The sequence below is a fragment of the Acromyrmex echinatior genome, chromosome 1 (genome assembly GCF_024713525.1).
Source record: "Acromyrmex echinatior isolate Ae372 chromosome 1, ASM2471352v2, whole genome shotgun sequence".
Lineage (NCBI taxonomy): Eukaryota > Metazoa > Arthropoda > Insecta > Hymenoptera > Formicidae > Acromyrmex > Acromyrmex echinatior.
The window spans coordinates 7192621-7206612 of NC_141852.1; the positions used below are offsets into that span (position 1 = coordinate 7192621).

Sequence of the window (13992 nt, forward strand, 5' to 3'; positions counted from 1 at the left end):
GCAGAGTGATGTTTCTTGGAATTTCCATGACCGCGCATATCTACGTAATGCATGGATAATTAATGCGATAATTAAATGGGAACTGTATCAGTACATTCCTTTTTTTTTTAGTTTCGCGCGACAAACCGGACGCTTCATTTCCTTCCGTCATGGTCGTCGTCGTCGTCACGTTGTCGAGCCACGAGTAAAGCCTCGACTGCTTTCGAGCGGGTCCATCTTGAGGTGAGCTCACTCGACACGTATAAAGGACCTTTAGTCTTTACTTCTTTAAACGCCGTGATAAAGTGGATGAAAGGTGGGGTACTACTCGACCGATGGCGGAAGAGGTCGGCGTGTGCCCTCGCACAACTTCGAGGGGTTGAGGTTCGCCTTTATATCGTAGAAACGAGGGCCACTCGAGAGGCCAGGAAGCGCCGAGGTGAGGGCGACTCCGTGACTATCGCTGGATCTACTACGGCAATTATTTTTAAACACGCTGTGTAGATAGTGATCTCGTCAAGTACCAAAAGAGAGAGAGAGAGAAAGAAGGAGAAAGGGACAGAATGTATCGCGGGGTGCCGTGTCTTCACCCCGTAGTTTGCGCGAGTATACATATAGCGGCTCTGCCATGGGGTAGCGCGGCTTTTAAACAGTTGCGCCGACTCGCGCATCTCGAAATTACTGATTAGGAGCGCGCCAAGAGACGAGCATACGAGCGGGGCATTTCCGACAATTCCGACCGGGGCCTTTCATCCTCGCCGCGTGTCGCTCCTCTCGCATCCACCGCTCGCCACCGCGTGTCGCTCCTTCCCCGAGCGCGCTTTCACGGTGCGTAAATCGAATCAGAACGCCCCCGCAGGGTCGACGACAATATTATTTGTTAGCGGAAGCGTCGTAGTAACCGGAGGTTGAAACGAGGCCAGATTGCCACTGTGATCGAGTTAAACGGCACGTGGGCAGTAACGCCGTTGTCTCTATAGTGAATATCCTCTCCTCGCCTCGCGTGTCACGTGTCTTCAGCGAGTCCTCTTCCCATGCGATCTCCCGCGAGTCCGCAGGCTAGATCGACCTGGAATTTTCGCGCGGAGAGAAAACAGAAGCATCATTTACTTATATATATTTCTGAGACAAGTCCCATTAAATCAATCATACAGAGATTATGCTTGAAAAGTAAATATATATAAGAGCAATAATATATATAATAATGTAACAAGTATAATATATGAAAAGAAAAAACTATTTATATGTTACATGGAAAAGTGTAAATAGGTACATGAAATATTCTAGAAACATATTCCCATCGACCAAATATTTAAAAAATGTATCTATAAGATTCTTTAATTTCTGAGATAGGAGAAATTTTATTGTTTCACAATATTGAAAAAATAACAGAATAAGTAAATAAATATTTAAATATTTTTCAACATTTGAACATTTATTTTTTTTAGGAAACATTTAAATATTTTATTACAAAAATTATTCAAAATGGTCTAGCCATATCATATTTCATATTTTTCAATCTTGCATATATATATGTACTAACTATAAAAAAAAATTGCAAAATTTTTAATAATTCTAAAACTAAGCGTTCATAGAACTTATACGGAGAGAACTTTTTCTTAGAGTTTACCCTGAAAATATGATAGTCGTGGGACATTTATTTCGAAGAATGTAAATTTCTCTCATTTATTAATAAAATTACAATAAAATATAAAATAAGTTTGATTAATTTTACTAAAGTGTAAATGGTAAAAATCTTTAAAATATTGTATTGCACCACAACTATCATATTTTAAGGATAAATTTTAAAAGAAAATCTCTCCGTGTATACAAGGTGTAACTGAAATAACGTCCACTAATCATACAGTGCTATTTCTAATACAAAACTAAGTCGAAAAATCCTCTATCATTTTGCAATTTTCGCAATAGTTAACGAGATATTAATTTTCAAATATTGCCGAATAAACAGATAAAATCGATAATATAAGACAATTTTAATCTTTTCGTGTTCTTTGTGAAATATTTTGAAAATTTTTCTTAAAGAACTCTTAAAGAAATCTTAAAGCTGCCTTATACGTCACAATTTTAAATATTTTTTTTGTTGGATAATTAAAAAAAAATATTACGAAAATTGGAAAATGGTAGAGGACTTTTCATCTCAATTTTTTTATTAGGAATAGCATTATATGATTAGCATTATATGATAGTAGGTGTTATTTTAGTTACACTATATTCTATATCCATACTTTTTTAATATTTGATAAATGGGAATACATTCCTAAAATATTTAACGTTTATTCATTTTCATCTTGTATAACTAAATCAATAATAAAAAGTGAAACAATTAACACATAGAACCGTAAGTCTAAATTAACCCAATCGCGGTTCAAGGTAAATCTGGATTTTTATACGGAAGGATGTCACCAAAAAAGTAAAACTATTTGTAATTCCTTGTTCATGAAAAGTCGCAAATATGTAAAGCTTCAAATATAAATTAAGCGAAAAAGAAAGAATTATCAGCTGAGTTGGCACGGTTCTAGTATTAAGGACAGAGAAAAAAATTGTAGGTATTTAATATCTACAGTCATATTTCCAGAAATATAAATATAAATGTGCATATAGGCATTGTTTGAATTCGAAGAAAAGGAGAGAAGAACCCGGACGTTTCGCGACCGGACTGAAAACTCTCATCCGCGGCTCGTCGCGCACGAGAGACGACTGAAGGGTTTTAGGCGGCTTTATTTCGGGGATCGTTGGAGAGCCGCGGATTGACACGCGGCGACGTCTTGACAGCTTGTTAAGCTAACGGCTTCACCCTCGCGTGCGGCCTCTTCGACTCGAAGCCCAATGCTCTCGTCCTTCTCTTCGCTTTTTTTTTTTTTTTTTTTTTCGAACGGATTAAATTGATCTCGGTCGACACACATACACACATGCGCTCGCACATGTATAATATTGTATACATCGCTGCTTCGATACAGCGAATTCGCTGTCGCCGCGTCGCCGTCGATGGATTCGCATCGACTCGAAGGGCGAAAATCGTAGGTCGCCCACCTTTCGCTGGTTGCGTTACGTTGCACGCACGAGGCGACCTACGGTTACATTCGGGCATCGATACCCACCGAACCCCCGGCGACTGAAAATAATGAAAGTAATGGAACACGCCCACTGCATTTAGCCCGCCGAACTAAAGCGAGCCGCGCTCTGTAACCCCTTGTTGCAACACCCCTTCCACGTACGAGAGAGAGAGAGAGAGAGAGAGAGAGGCCTCATCGCCCGCTGGCGCCTTGCCCGTCCTCTCGTTCTATGCCCTATTGGCCATTGTACCTGCCACTTCATTGTCCTTTATTTCATTATTTTCGCCGCATTCCGCTTCGTCTCCCTCGACGAGGGGCGCGAATTCTCCCCCTTTTATTTACGTACCGTAATAATAGACGTCTTAACGGAATCTAATAAACGTCATAAATGGCACCGTGATCTCATTTAGCTTACCAGCTTACCTGGCCAGCTCGGGTGTGTTTCTTCCTCTAAACAACGCCAACGTTATCTTCCTGCACATCAAAGGCCAAGTCCCCCTCCATTCCACTATTACTCTTAGAAACTCAGAACGCGCGTGTCAGACTTCAGAGTCGTCAAAGACCTCCCCTTGCCTTGCCTTGCCGGCAAAGCGCGGCTTTCGCATTTCGTTCGCGAGTATTACTCCAATATGTCGTTTAGAAGAAATTGTGAAATTCTGAAAGAGCGTTTCCTTCGAGAATTCAAACGCGCTACGGAACACGCGACATCGATACAAACTCACCCTCTTTCTTTCTCCCCGATATATATATATATATCTCGCCGGAAGTAAATCTCCACGCGAATTGGTCTCGCGTACGGTCGCAATGCCGCGTATCCATCTACCCGATGTATATCCGAGAATGTACCTCGTGATTTCGTCCCGATAACACGATTACGATCCTCTCTTCGTCCTCTTTCTCCACCCCCGCGAATCGACGGCGAGAAGGGAAAGTAGGGAAGGAGAGAAGCGGGAAGAGGGAACGGAGGGATGGAAACGCGGCGCCACCCTCTCTCGGCTCTCTCCCTCTCTCCCTCCTCTCTCTTCCTCTTCCTATACGACTATACGACTATACGACTATACGCATCCCGCTGCCCCCGAGCCCGACAGCCGACAGAGTAGCTTCGCTCGCTCTGATCCCTCGCAATTATTTCCTATTATCTAGGTATTAGGATTCACCCCAACTGGAAGCACGACGTGCCCCGCAGGCGCCTCACCACCCGCCTGACACGCGCACGCTCGTTGGAAAATCTCTACCGTTCCACGTAATATCGTCTCTTTTCTTAACAGCCACTTGCCGATCTTGCCGATCTAATGTCATTGCAACAGGTAGCAAAAATCCCGCGATTGTTTCGCAATCACGCGAAATCACCAGTTAATCCGTGCTCGATCGTCGTAATTACGGGTCATATCTAATCCGAGAAAGTTATCTGGAATGATTACATCTCGGAAGAAAATAAAGCCCGAAAGCCCAAAGTAGTTTTCTCTACTTTTCATTCAAAATTTATACCTATTTTTTTTATTTCTCCTTACGTTGCTTAGAAAATATTAAATAAATTTATATGTACACTTTTAGCCAAAAGTTTGGAAATATTTTTTTTTAATTAGCATTTTTCAAGTTACTTATTCAAACATTCAAATAATGTACTTTTTAACAATAATTCTTCAAGTAACAGTTATTTAAAAAATTATTATAAAAAAATACATTCGAATAAGTGATCCCACAAATGTCAATTTTTTTAAAAAGTGCTTTCACACTTTTAGCCTAGAATGTATATAATAATTTCAAATATTATAATAAATTATAGAACAATTGATAATATGTAATGTGCGATTAATAGTAATTTTTAATTGAAGTATAAAAAAAACATCCTAGATGATCATTTACGCAAAAAAAAAGGTTCCTGAGTTAACACGTCCTCTCAGCAAATTGGATACATTTTATCGAATGAGATTAAGATTGAGATTGAATTTTAATCCATAAAAGACACCTTCCTTTGAAGCTTTCTTAAAAAACACATTCACACCTGTAAATGACACTTGAGTGCGAATTCAGGTGTTTTTAATATTTTATATCTTCTATTTTAAATCTAAATTAAAAACTTGTTTTTCAATGTAAAATTTTCTAACCAATCGAGAGATTGGTAATATTGAATTTTCGAAAAATAAAATGTTATTCATTCAAAAAGCAAAACTAATTTTGTCAAATGCACAAGTTGAAAATTTTCCTGGTGCGAATTCACATCTAGGTGTCATTTATGGGTTAACCAATGAGAAGAAAGAAAATCATTATGTTTAATAAACTTTGTTTTGATCGATCAAATTCAATCTCAATCTCAATTTTAATTTCTAGTCTAATATGGACAGTAGATACTTTATAGTGATGGTAGTCAACGCGTTAACGAAGCGGATCTCGCGATTATTCCATCCCTCCCGTTGTCGACTTGATGCCTCATTAACTTTTGCGAAAATGTCTCCAAGTTATAAGCATCGAAATGTCGCGCCGATCATTAACGAAACGATCGCGTAAAGAGACTCCGCGACGCAATTAAATGTCAATGTCGATGCGCGCCACGCGACCCGTAAAACGTCGTTATCGAGAGGCAACATCCTAATGTTTATTTCTACTAATTAATTTTAATCTCGGTTTAACTCACACAACTCTTTATCTTTTACCAATCCCCGTTCTTATCTTATGTAGATTAACTTTAATTTTGAATTCAATTTGTTCTTAATCTTTTTCCAATTCTTTTCCAATTTGAATATAAAAAAAGATGAAGAATAAATTGAACTGAGATTAAAGTTTATCTACATTAGAGTACAAACGGGCATAATACATTTTAAATAGAATTAGAAAAAGGTAAAGAATAAGTTAAATCGAGATTAAAATTAATTTATTAAATTAATTTAATTACACTGATAGAAATGTCCATTTCTGCTAATGTAGACTACCTTTAACTTAAGTTAAAGCTCGCTTTAATTTACTCTTTATTTTTCTAATTCTAAGAGTTAGAAAAGAGTAAGTTGGAACGAAATTAAAGTTTATCTACATTGCTGAAAACGGGTATAATTTTAAATAGGATTGATAGATTAACTTTAATTTCGGTTCAATTTAATCTTTAATTCTTATACCCAATTTCTTCACTTTCAGATAAGTTGCGAATAATGTCATCCAGGAGATCTCTATTGTAATTTGGGAGAAATCTGGATAAAATTATCTGAAAAAAAATTGGGCATTAGAACTAGAAAAAAGATGAAAAGTTAGTTAACTCGAGATTAAAATTAAGCTACATTGATAGAAACGGACATTAGGAAAAGATAAAGAGTAAGTTATAAACCGAGATTAAAGTTAATCTACATCGGTAGAAATGGACATAACTCGCGCGTCCTTCCGATTCAAAACATTTGAATTTCAACATTTTTCTCTCTCTTTCTCGCCTCCAAAAAGTATATCACGTATAGCACTCAAAGTTTCAGAAAACTGCCTGGGAAAAGATAAATCGAGGAGAAACAGAAGTATACACATCATCGCGTCAGAGCATGACAGTTTAATTCTCAACGAAAACCACGGCCTATATTTTTTACACAGTTGACTATAAAAAGTAACAACAGACCAAATACCGTATTTCACTATAAAAAGTAGAGATTTCGGAACCGGCAAAAATTCCATTCCTTTCGTTTACTTTTTTCTTTTTCCTCTATTTATTACGTTACGCAAGCGGGAAAAATCCAGCGACGCTCCAGCAACGATATCGTTCTGCGTTGAATAGCGCGAATTATTTCAGTGACAGGTAAGTAAATACCGCAGTTAAAAACTTGCACGAAGACCGTTGGTTTCTCTCCTCTCGGTCCTTCGAGCGGAGACAATCTCTGCCGAATTCCGTGTTCTCCGTTATGCGGCGAGTTTTAGCCTAAGGTAAATTCTCGATGGATCCGGTCGTCGCGGGGATACCGGCGGGGATGGTAATCCAGTAACCACGGAGAGACAAAGATCATCCATTCTTTTCTACGCGTGGCTGCCGTGATTCTGATAAAAGACAAGCGATGACGTCGCAACGCGTCTCAGCGATGCTGACGTTGGGCGGAATGCTGGCCGTGCTGATGGTGAAGGCTGACCGTATGCGGATGTGGATGCGGATGTGGATGCGAATGGGGGTGAGAATGCGAATGCGAGTGCGGATGAATCGCCGTGTGGAGGATCCTCGGTGGCGTGCCGCGTCTTGGGAGAGACGGCAGAGTGCCGGTACGCGTCGACGTCGGGGTCGAAACCGTCGACGTCGACGTCAAGGTCGGCGTTGGGGCCGGCGTAGGCGTCGGCGCCGGCGCCGGCATCGGAGTCGGCGTCGCCGTTGGTGTTGGCGTCGGCGACGGTGTTTCATCACCCAGCACGTCGATCTCGTCATCGTCCTCGTCGTCGGAGTCCGCGGGCGCGTCACTGCTCGCGCGCGACTCGCGGCCGCCACTCAGCGAAAAGTCTACCGGACGTTCTGTCAACATCACCAAACAATCGTCGATTAGTCCTCCGGATATGACGTAAGTACGTGGTCTATTGGACCCACTCAATTGTATCCCTCCGGAGCTGAGAGAGCCACTCCGGTGGGTCTATTTCGTCCACTCTTTGTGTCAACAATATCAAATCATTCTCTTATAATTCTCTTATAATTTTCTTATGTCACGTAGCTGCAAATTTGGATTATATGCTTGTTTAATACTAGAACCGCCGATGGTATATTTCGCTAGAATTGCCGAAGATATCGGTTAATTTCCTATCCTTATTTTTGAAAAGTTTTTTTTTATTATTAGAATTATTTATATTACATTTTCTATGTTCTGTATATTTGATGCAAAAAAGAAAAAAGGGAAATGATTAACGGAGTCAAAATGGCGGAACCACCATCGGCAGTTTTGATACTAAATATACTTAGTATTCAGATTTGTCCTCATTTTCTTGAAATTAATTAATATTTTTTAATTAACATAAATTAAATGGATCTTGCAGAGTAACTGTATTACAGATTTTGGAGTCAGCTCCGGAATAGGAATAATTCCGATATAATCGATATTTTGAAATATCATATCATTACTCTTTTTGATATTTGATATTTGCATCGAAACTTTTAGTCCGCATCGTAGCATATCGGAACGTAGATATCAATTGAGTCGATAAAAAAATTATATTTCCAAAATTAATCGCATAAACTATAACAAGGATAGTCAATTCGGGGACAGTTTGCGACATCGCGATCAACGCCATCATGAATAAAATTAAAAAGAAGAAATTTTATGTTTCACATTATCTTTGTTAGTTGATAGACTTGTATGTATTTTGTATAAAATGACAAATATATGTATTGTATAAAATATATAAATGCATTATTTTTTATTCTCATCAATCTGTTTCTCATTCCCATTTTATACATAAATTTACTAAAATATTTATAATTTTATTGATAAATTAGTGAATTTACCTAGTAATTAAAAAAAAAATTTGTTTAAATCAAAAGTTTATGTTCTCCGCACGTCTCTATATAATAAAACATGCAAAAAAGATGATGATATTTCCAAATATCGAATCATTTCCAATCAATATATTGCCGTATCGATATTACGTATTTCATATTGATAAGAAATATCGATAATCTATGCTTCTCCGCACATCTCTACTCCGGAAGTTCAATATTTCCGTTGAATCGCGATGAGATTGTCGGAGCAGCACTACAAGTCGTATCCAACGTTTGCAAGCGGGACGTAATTGTTGTAACGAATTCTCTTTACATTCGCTTTCATTGTCAGTCTGCATTATCGTGCCGCAAATATTTTCGCGACAATACAGGACGGAATACCGTTTTTGCGTTTCCCTATATTTGAATAAAAGTCGGAATCATGGCACGCGCCGCTACGGCCTATGGTAGCCCTTAGCGGCGAGCACAATCGAGAATATAGGTCTGACCGAGCACTTAGCGGGTAATTGAGCAATTCTCTCGCCGAGAGACGTAAGCGGGTGTGAGCGGGAGTCGAAACGGGACGGCGAAAGAGAGGCATCGAAGGAGGGAACGAATATCTCCCCGTCGCGCTTCCTTACGGGGTTCCTTACGTAGCTCGCTCGAGTCTAAAGACGTTGAGGCGGTCTCCGTCTCCGTCTTCTGTGTGCCCTCCACCCTACTCACCCTCCTCTCGATACCTCCTTCTTGGTTGCTGCCAAGGAGACGTCTATGTAACTCGGTTAGCCCTTCCTACCGAACGAAGCCATCTTGTCTACCGAAGACGAACGACTTGACATATAGGATGCGAACGCTATGGACCAAACTATTTAAATCGCTCGAAATGTCTCCCGCCGTCTCGTTAAACGATCGCTTTTATATTCGTACGTCGTACCGGGAATACCGGGATGGTCCGATGAGCGTATTCGCGAAAAAGAATTTGTTTTATATGTTATTGAAAACGGAAAAATGTATAACACGTAAACCGCTTGAGATAACGACACTACCGCGATAAATTTTCTTCTAAGATGTTAATATAATTTAATATAAGCGTTATCGAGAATGGAAAATAATACATGTAAATCGTTCGAGATAGTGACATTACGGCGAATTTTCTTTTAAGAAATTAATATAATACGCGTCCCATTTTAACGAAGGAAATTGCTCGACGCAACGACGCTACCGCGAATTTTCCACTAGAAAATTAATATAACACACGTTATGTTATCGAAAATAAAGAATAACATGTAAGTTGTTTGAAGCAACGACACTATCAAACTTTCATCTAGGAAATTAAAACAATATACACTCTTTTTATTAAAAAAGGTAAAACAATACATAAATCGCTCGTGGCAACGAGACGCCATTACAACAATTTTTTTTCTAGGACATTAACGTAACGTCCAAGCACATTATCGAAAACGAAAAAATACCATCGTGAATTTTCTTTAAGGAAATTAACGTGACATCCGGCACGTTATCGAAAAACAGAAAATAACGAATAAATGAAGGCAACGACATCACCGTGGCGAGTTTTCCTATTAGGAAATTAATGTAATGAACATCTGTAAATGCGACGTCACCGGCGAACGATATTATGGTAATATATCTACGACGGAATGCAAACCATTACGTAGATACCGTTATAATGATTATAGTTCCTCGCAACGTAATCACGGTTACGGTCTGGCTAGTTACGCCGAACTTGCGTAATTTATTGTCAGCGGTATTTTGGTTGCATTATACAGATATCGCCCATTACCGTGACAACAGGGAAGTATTTAACGACAACCGACGTTATAACGCGTCGTCCCGCGCTCTCCGCTTCGGCCAGATAACCGATAACTATAGCCGATTAATCTCCGCGTCGTGCCGGTGTATTGACTTGCGATTGCGAAAACAGTTTGTTTAACTTTATGAAAATTTTCATATGTGTGTGTCCGTACCTACCTATTACACAAATACACGTGCCATTATTGTACCACACATACATTCCAAAGAGATTGTATCTGATCAGAATCTACTTGCGAATTCGCCCCCTATTTTTTAAGGATAAAATTGGGTAAAATGGCCACCTTAAAATGCAAAAAGTATACTTAAATTTTGTCATCTTTAACGAACAGTGTTATATCATGAAGATGGCAGTCTTATCCAAGTTTAACCTAGATCTAGGTACGCGTATAATGTTTTTCTATTCGTAACGGCACGTCGCACAGCCATTCATGAGTTTCCCGCTTATCTAGGACACGGCGTCATTAATCCAAGTTAATTAGCTCGCGGCGCGGGAATACTGCTCGCAGCTGTTTATCGAAAAGTCGATACGCGCATTTAATTTGTCGGTAATTAAGTTACGCGTTGCGGATGCTACTCGATGCGAAATTCCGTAGATGCCGTAGATTGCGATGTCCTTTAAGCATTATCGTTCAATAGCGCCCCCGTAAACGCCTCGTTACAGCCGTTCCAGATACGTTCTCTCTCCCTCGAAAATCACGCTCGTGACGTCGCAGCGTATATAACGCAACGGAACCGATTTACATTTTTCCATCCATCGAAGCAAAAGCGGCGAACGTGGAGAAATGAAATGGACTTCACTCACCAGCGGGCGACGTTACGGATATCGATTGCTGGCCTGAATTGGAATTGTTGCTGCCGCCAGTTGTGTTTAGCTTCCTCAGCTGCTTCTTGTGCTTCATCCGTCGATTTTGGAACCATGTTTTCACTTGGGTCTCCGACAAGTGCAATGCCGCCGCCAGTTCTACTCTCTCGGGCGTGCTCAGATATCTCTGTACCTCGAACCTCGCTTCTAGACCCGCTAGCTGCTGATCGCTGAATACCTGAAGCCGTAAGGAACCAAACTCTTACCTCCTACAATCGTGAGAGATAAGTGGAGGGAAAAGAAAAAAAAAATATAAATAAAAAAGTAACTAGAACGACAAGAAGGGAGAGAAATGAACAAACTAAGAATTGTTTTATCCGGTAACGTCAGATATTATGCCTCATGTTGTAAATAGTTGCACGTAAGATTTACACGAGCTTGATTTACGTTTCGTCTCTGATTGATTGTAATAATCGACGATTTTGATTCGTAAAGAAGAGTTTTGCGTTTAAAGTATCTGATTTAGCGAGATACAGATCTAAAAATAATTTTATTAGAATCATTAAAATAATTATTCAAGCTGGTATTACAATATTAAAACATTTGACAATATTTTGCAGTATTATTGCTCGTTATGCTTGAATTACATGAAATTATGATGGACAAAATTATCTTCAAATCTGTATTTAGGTGCCTAAATTTTTAGATAATTTTGTCCGTCATAATTTCATGTTATTCAAGCTGGTATTACAATATTAAAACATTTGACAATAATTTGCAGTATTATTACTCGTTATGCTTGAATTACATGAAATTATCACGGACAAAATTATCTTCAAATCTGTATTTAGGTGCCTAAATTTTTAGATAATTTGGAAAAATTTGTTTTCTGTTTCGTGTAAAAAATTTACTTGACGTTTACAGTTTGCGAATACAAAGTGTTATTCGCGCATGGGAAGAACGATTTTATTGAAGTATTTAAAAATTTTAAAAACTAGATATACAGATTTGAAAATAATCTCGTTAGACTATCAAAATTATTATGTACAACGCTCAAACGTAATGAGCAATAGTGAAAAAAGTTTTAATATTTTAGCAACCAGCTTGAGCATTTTATATAATCATTTTAATAATCCAACAAAATTATTTTTCCATCTGTATGTAGCTTATAAATTTTCAGGTATTTTAGCAAAACTGTTCTTTTCATAGGCGCGACTCGCGTCTCGAAATTTCCACTTTAGATGCAGACGCGTCGGCTCGCGTCAACGGGGTGAGTGAAGGGAATATCGAGGATGTACTCACAGTCCGAGCCTTTCGTCGTCGGCAATGTTTAAGAGCTGCTAGTTCCCCGACCCCTGGCACCACACCGACCCCCATGCCAGCGCTACCGAAGAGCGGACCCAAGAAGAAGGCCGCCGCAGCGGGTGGTGCCGCGGGATAACCGGGTAGCAAACTGGCGAACTGCTGATACTGATGGTGTTGCCCGTGGCCGGAGGTCGACGTCAAGTGTTGATGGTGCAGCTGATGATGATGGGCGTGCGGAGTGACGGTGCCGCGGCTAAGGATATCCTCGATGAGGAACGATGTCCTGCTGGCGGAAGTTCCGTTTTGGCCTGGCTGAGCTTGTTGCTGCTGGCAGGTCGACTGCATCTTTTCTCGTTCGACGCAACGTTGCGGCTACGACGACGCGTACATGCCTCGATCGTCGCGGTTACATTCTCGCCCGGGTGTCTTGGCGCGACGCCAAGGTCGCGAAATCGAAGGGAGATCCTTGCCAGCCGCGACGATCCGAGACACGAACACAGTTTCTCGTGCCAAAAGAGACGGCCAGGGTTAGAGATTCAACGAACTGTGTTTGGGTGTTTAAATACCGATGCCGGTTCTTCTTTTTTTTTAAACTCTCTCTCAATAAAGGGAGAGAGAACTGGCTCCAAATCTCATAAGTTAACTTCTTAATCGAACGTTTATTCAACCTCCGTATATTCTTCCCTCGCGGGAAGATGAATGAATCACTCTCGAAACTGATCACTTTTCTCCCGAAGTGCGTATCAGCGACACCCTCGGCGGAGTCGGTGATCACTTTAGCCCGACCTGGTTTCAACTAATCGGACATCGTACGTTCCACGAGTTTATTCCCCGACGGAATTGTGATTGATGAATGATGGTCGCGGATCGTGCCATGGATCAAGTATGAATCGCGCGAGACGCCGTCTGTCGCTCACTGTCTTTCACCGTCGTCGATCGAGACATCGTAGCGAGGCGCGTATCGGTAAGCGCGTATCAGGGTGATTCAACGTTCAACCCCCCGCAACGGCGATGATCGGCGGCCCCTCCTGCTAGTTGGCGTACCGCGGTAGCTCGTAACGTACGTGGAAGGGTAACGCTTGGATCCGAATGTATCCGAGTTTCGAGGCCGGCCTGACGTCCCGCATTGGCCGGCGTCGCGACGCTCACCGTCGCCCGGGTTGGTTCCGCGACGATCCCAGGGGCGGGTCTCGGCCACTCGTTTCCATGGACACGCGCTCGGGTATTCGTGAATCCAACGACGTACATCCCGCGCTGAGGAGGCGGCCGCGGCCGGAGGGCGCGGAAGGGCAGGAGGGACTCCGATCCTTCTGTATTCGGCATTCGCGATTTCTCTCCATTCTCTCGCGCTCTCGCACGTAGATATAATAATACAAAGTGCAAGCATGTATATGTAAGAGTACGTTACGAAAATCCCCTCGCGCTTGCCCGGCTTGCCTGCCTCGGCGTGGCCATCCGTTATACGTGCGCAACGCGCGACGATTTCTCAATGGTAAGAGTATTTCAAACCATTTCTCTCCTCTCCGTCTCTTTATCTTGTAGATAAGGCTCCATCGTGTCGAAAGTGTCGATATACTCGA

The 13992-nt window shown here is 40.9% G+C and overlaps 1 protein-coding gene across 1 annotated transcript; it reads right to left on the reverse strand.

Moving 5' to 3' along the window:
• Positions 1-4601: 4601 nt before the first annotated feature.
• On the reverse strand, positions 4602-13713 carry bsh (brain-specific homeobox). The gene is made up of 3 exons (XM_011062343.2): positions 12410-13713; positions 11108-11345; positions 4602-7518 (listed from the first exon to the last, which is right to left on the reverse strand). The coding sequence occupies exons 1-3, from the start codon at positions 12755-12757 to the stop codon at positions 7094-7096; spliced, it is 1011 nt and encodes a 336-aa protein (XP_011060645.2). The 5' UTR covers positions 12758-13713; the 3' UTR covers positions 4602-7093.
• Between the last annotated feature and the right edge of the window lie 279 nt (positions 13714-13992).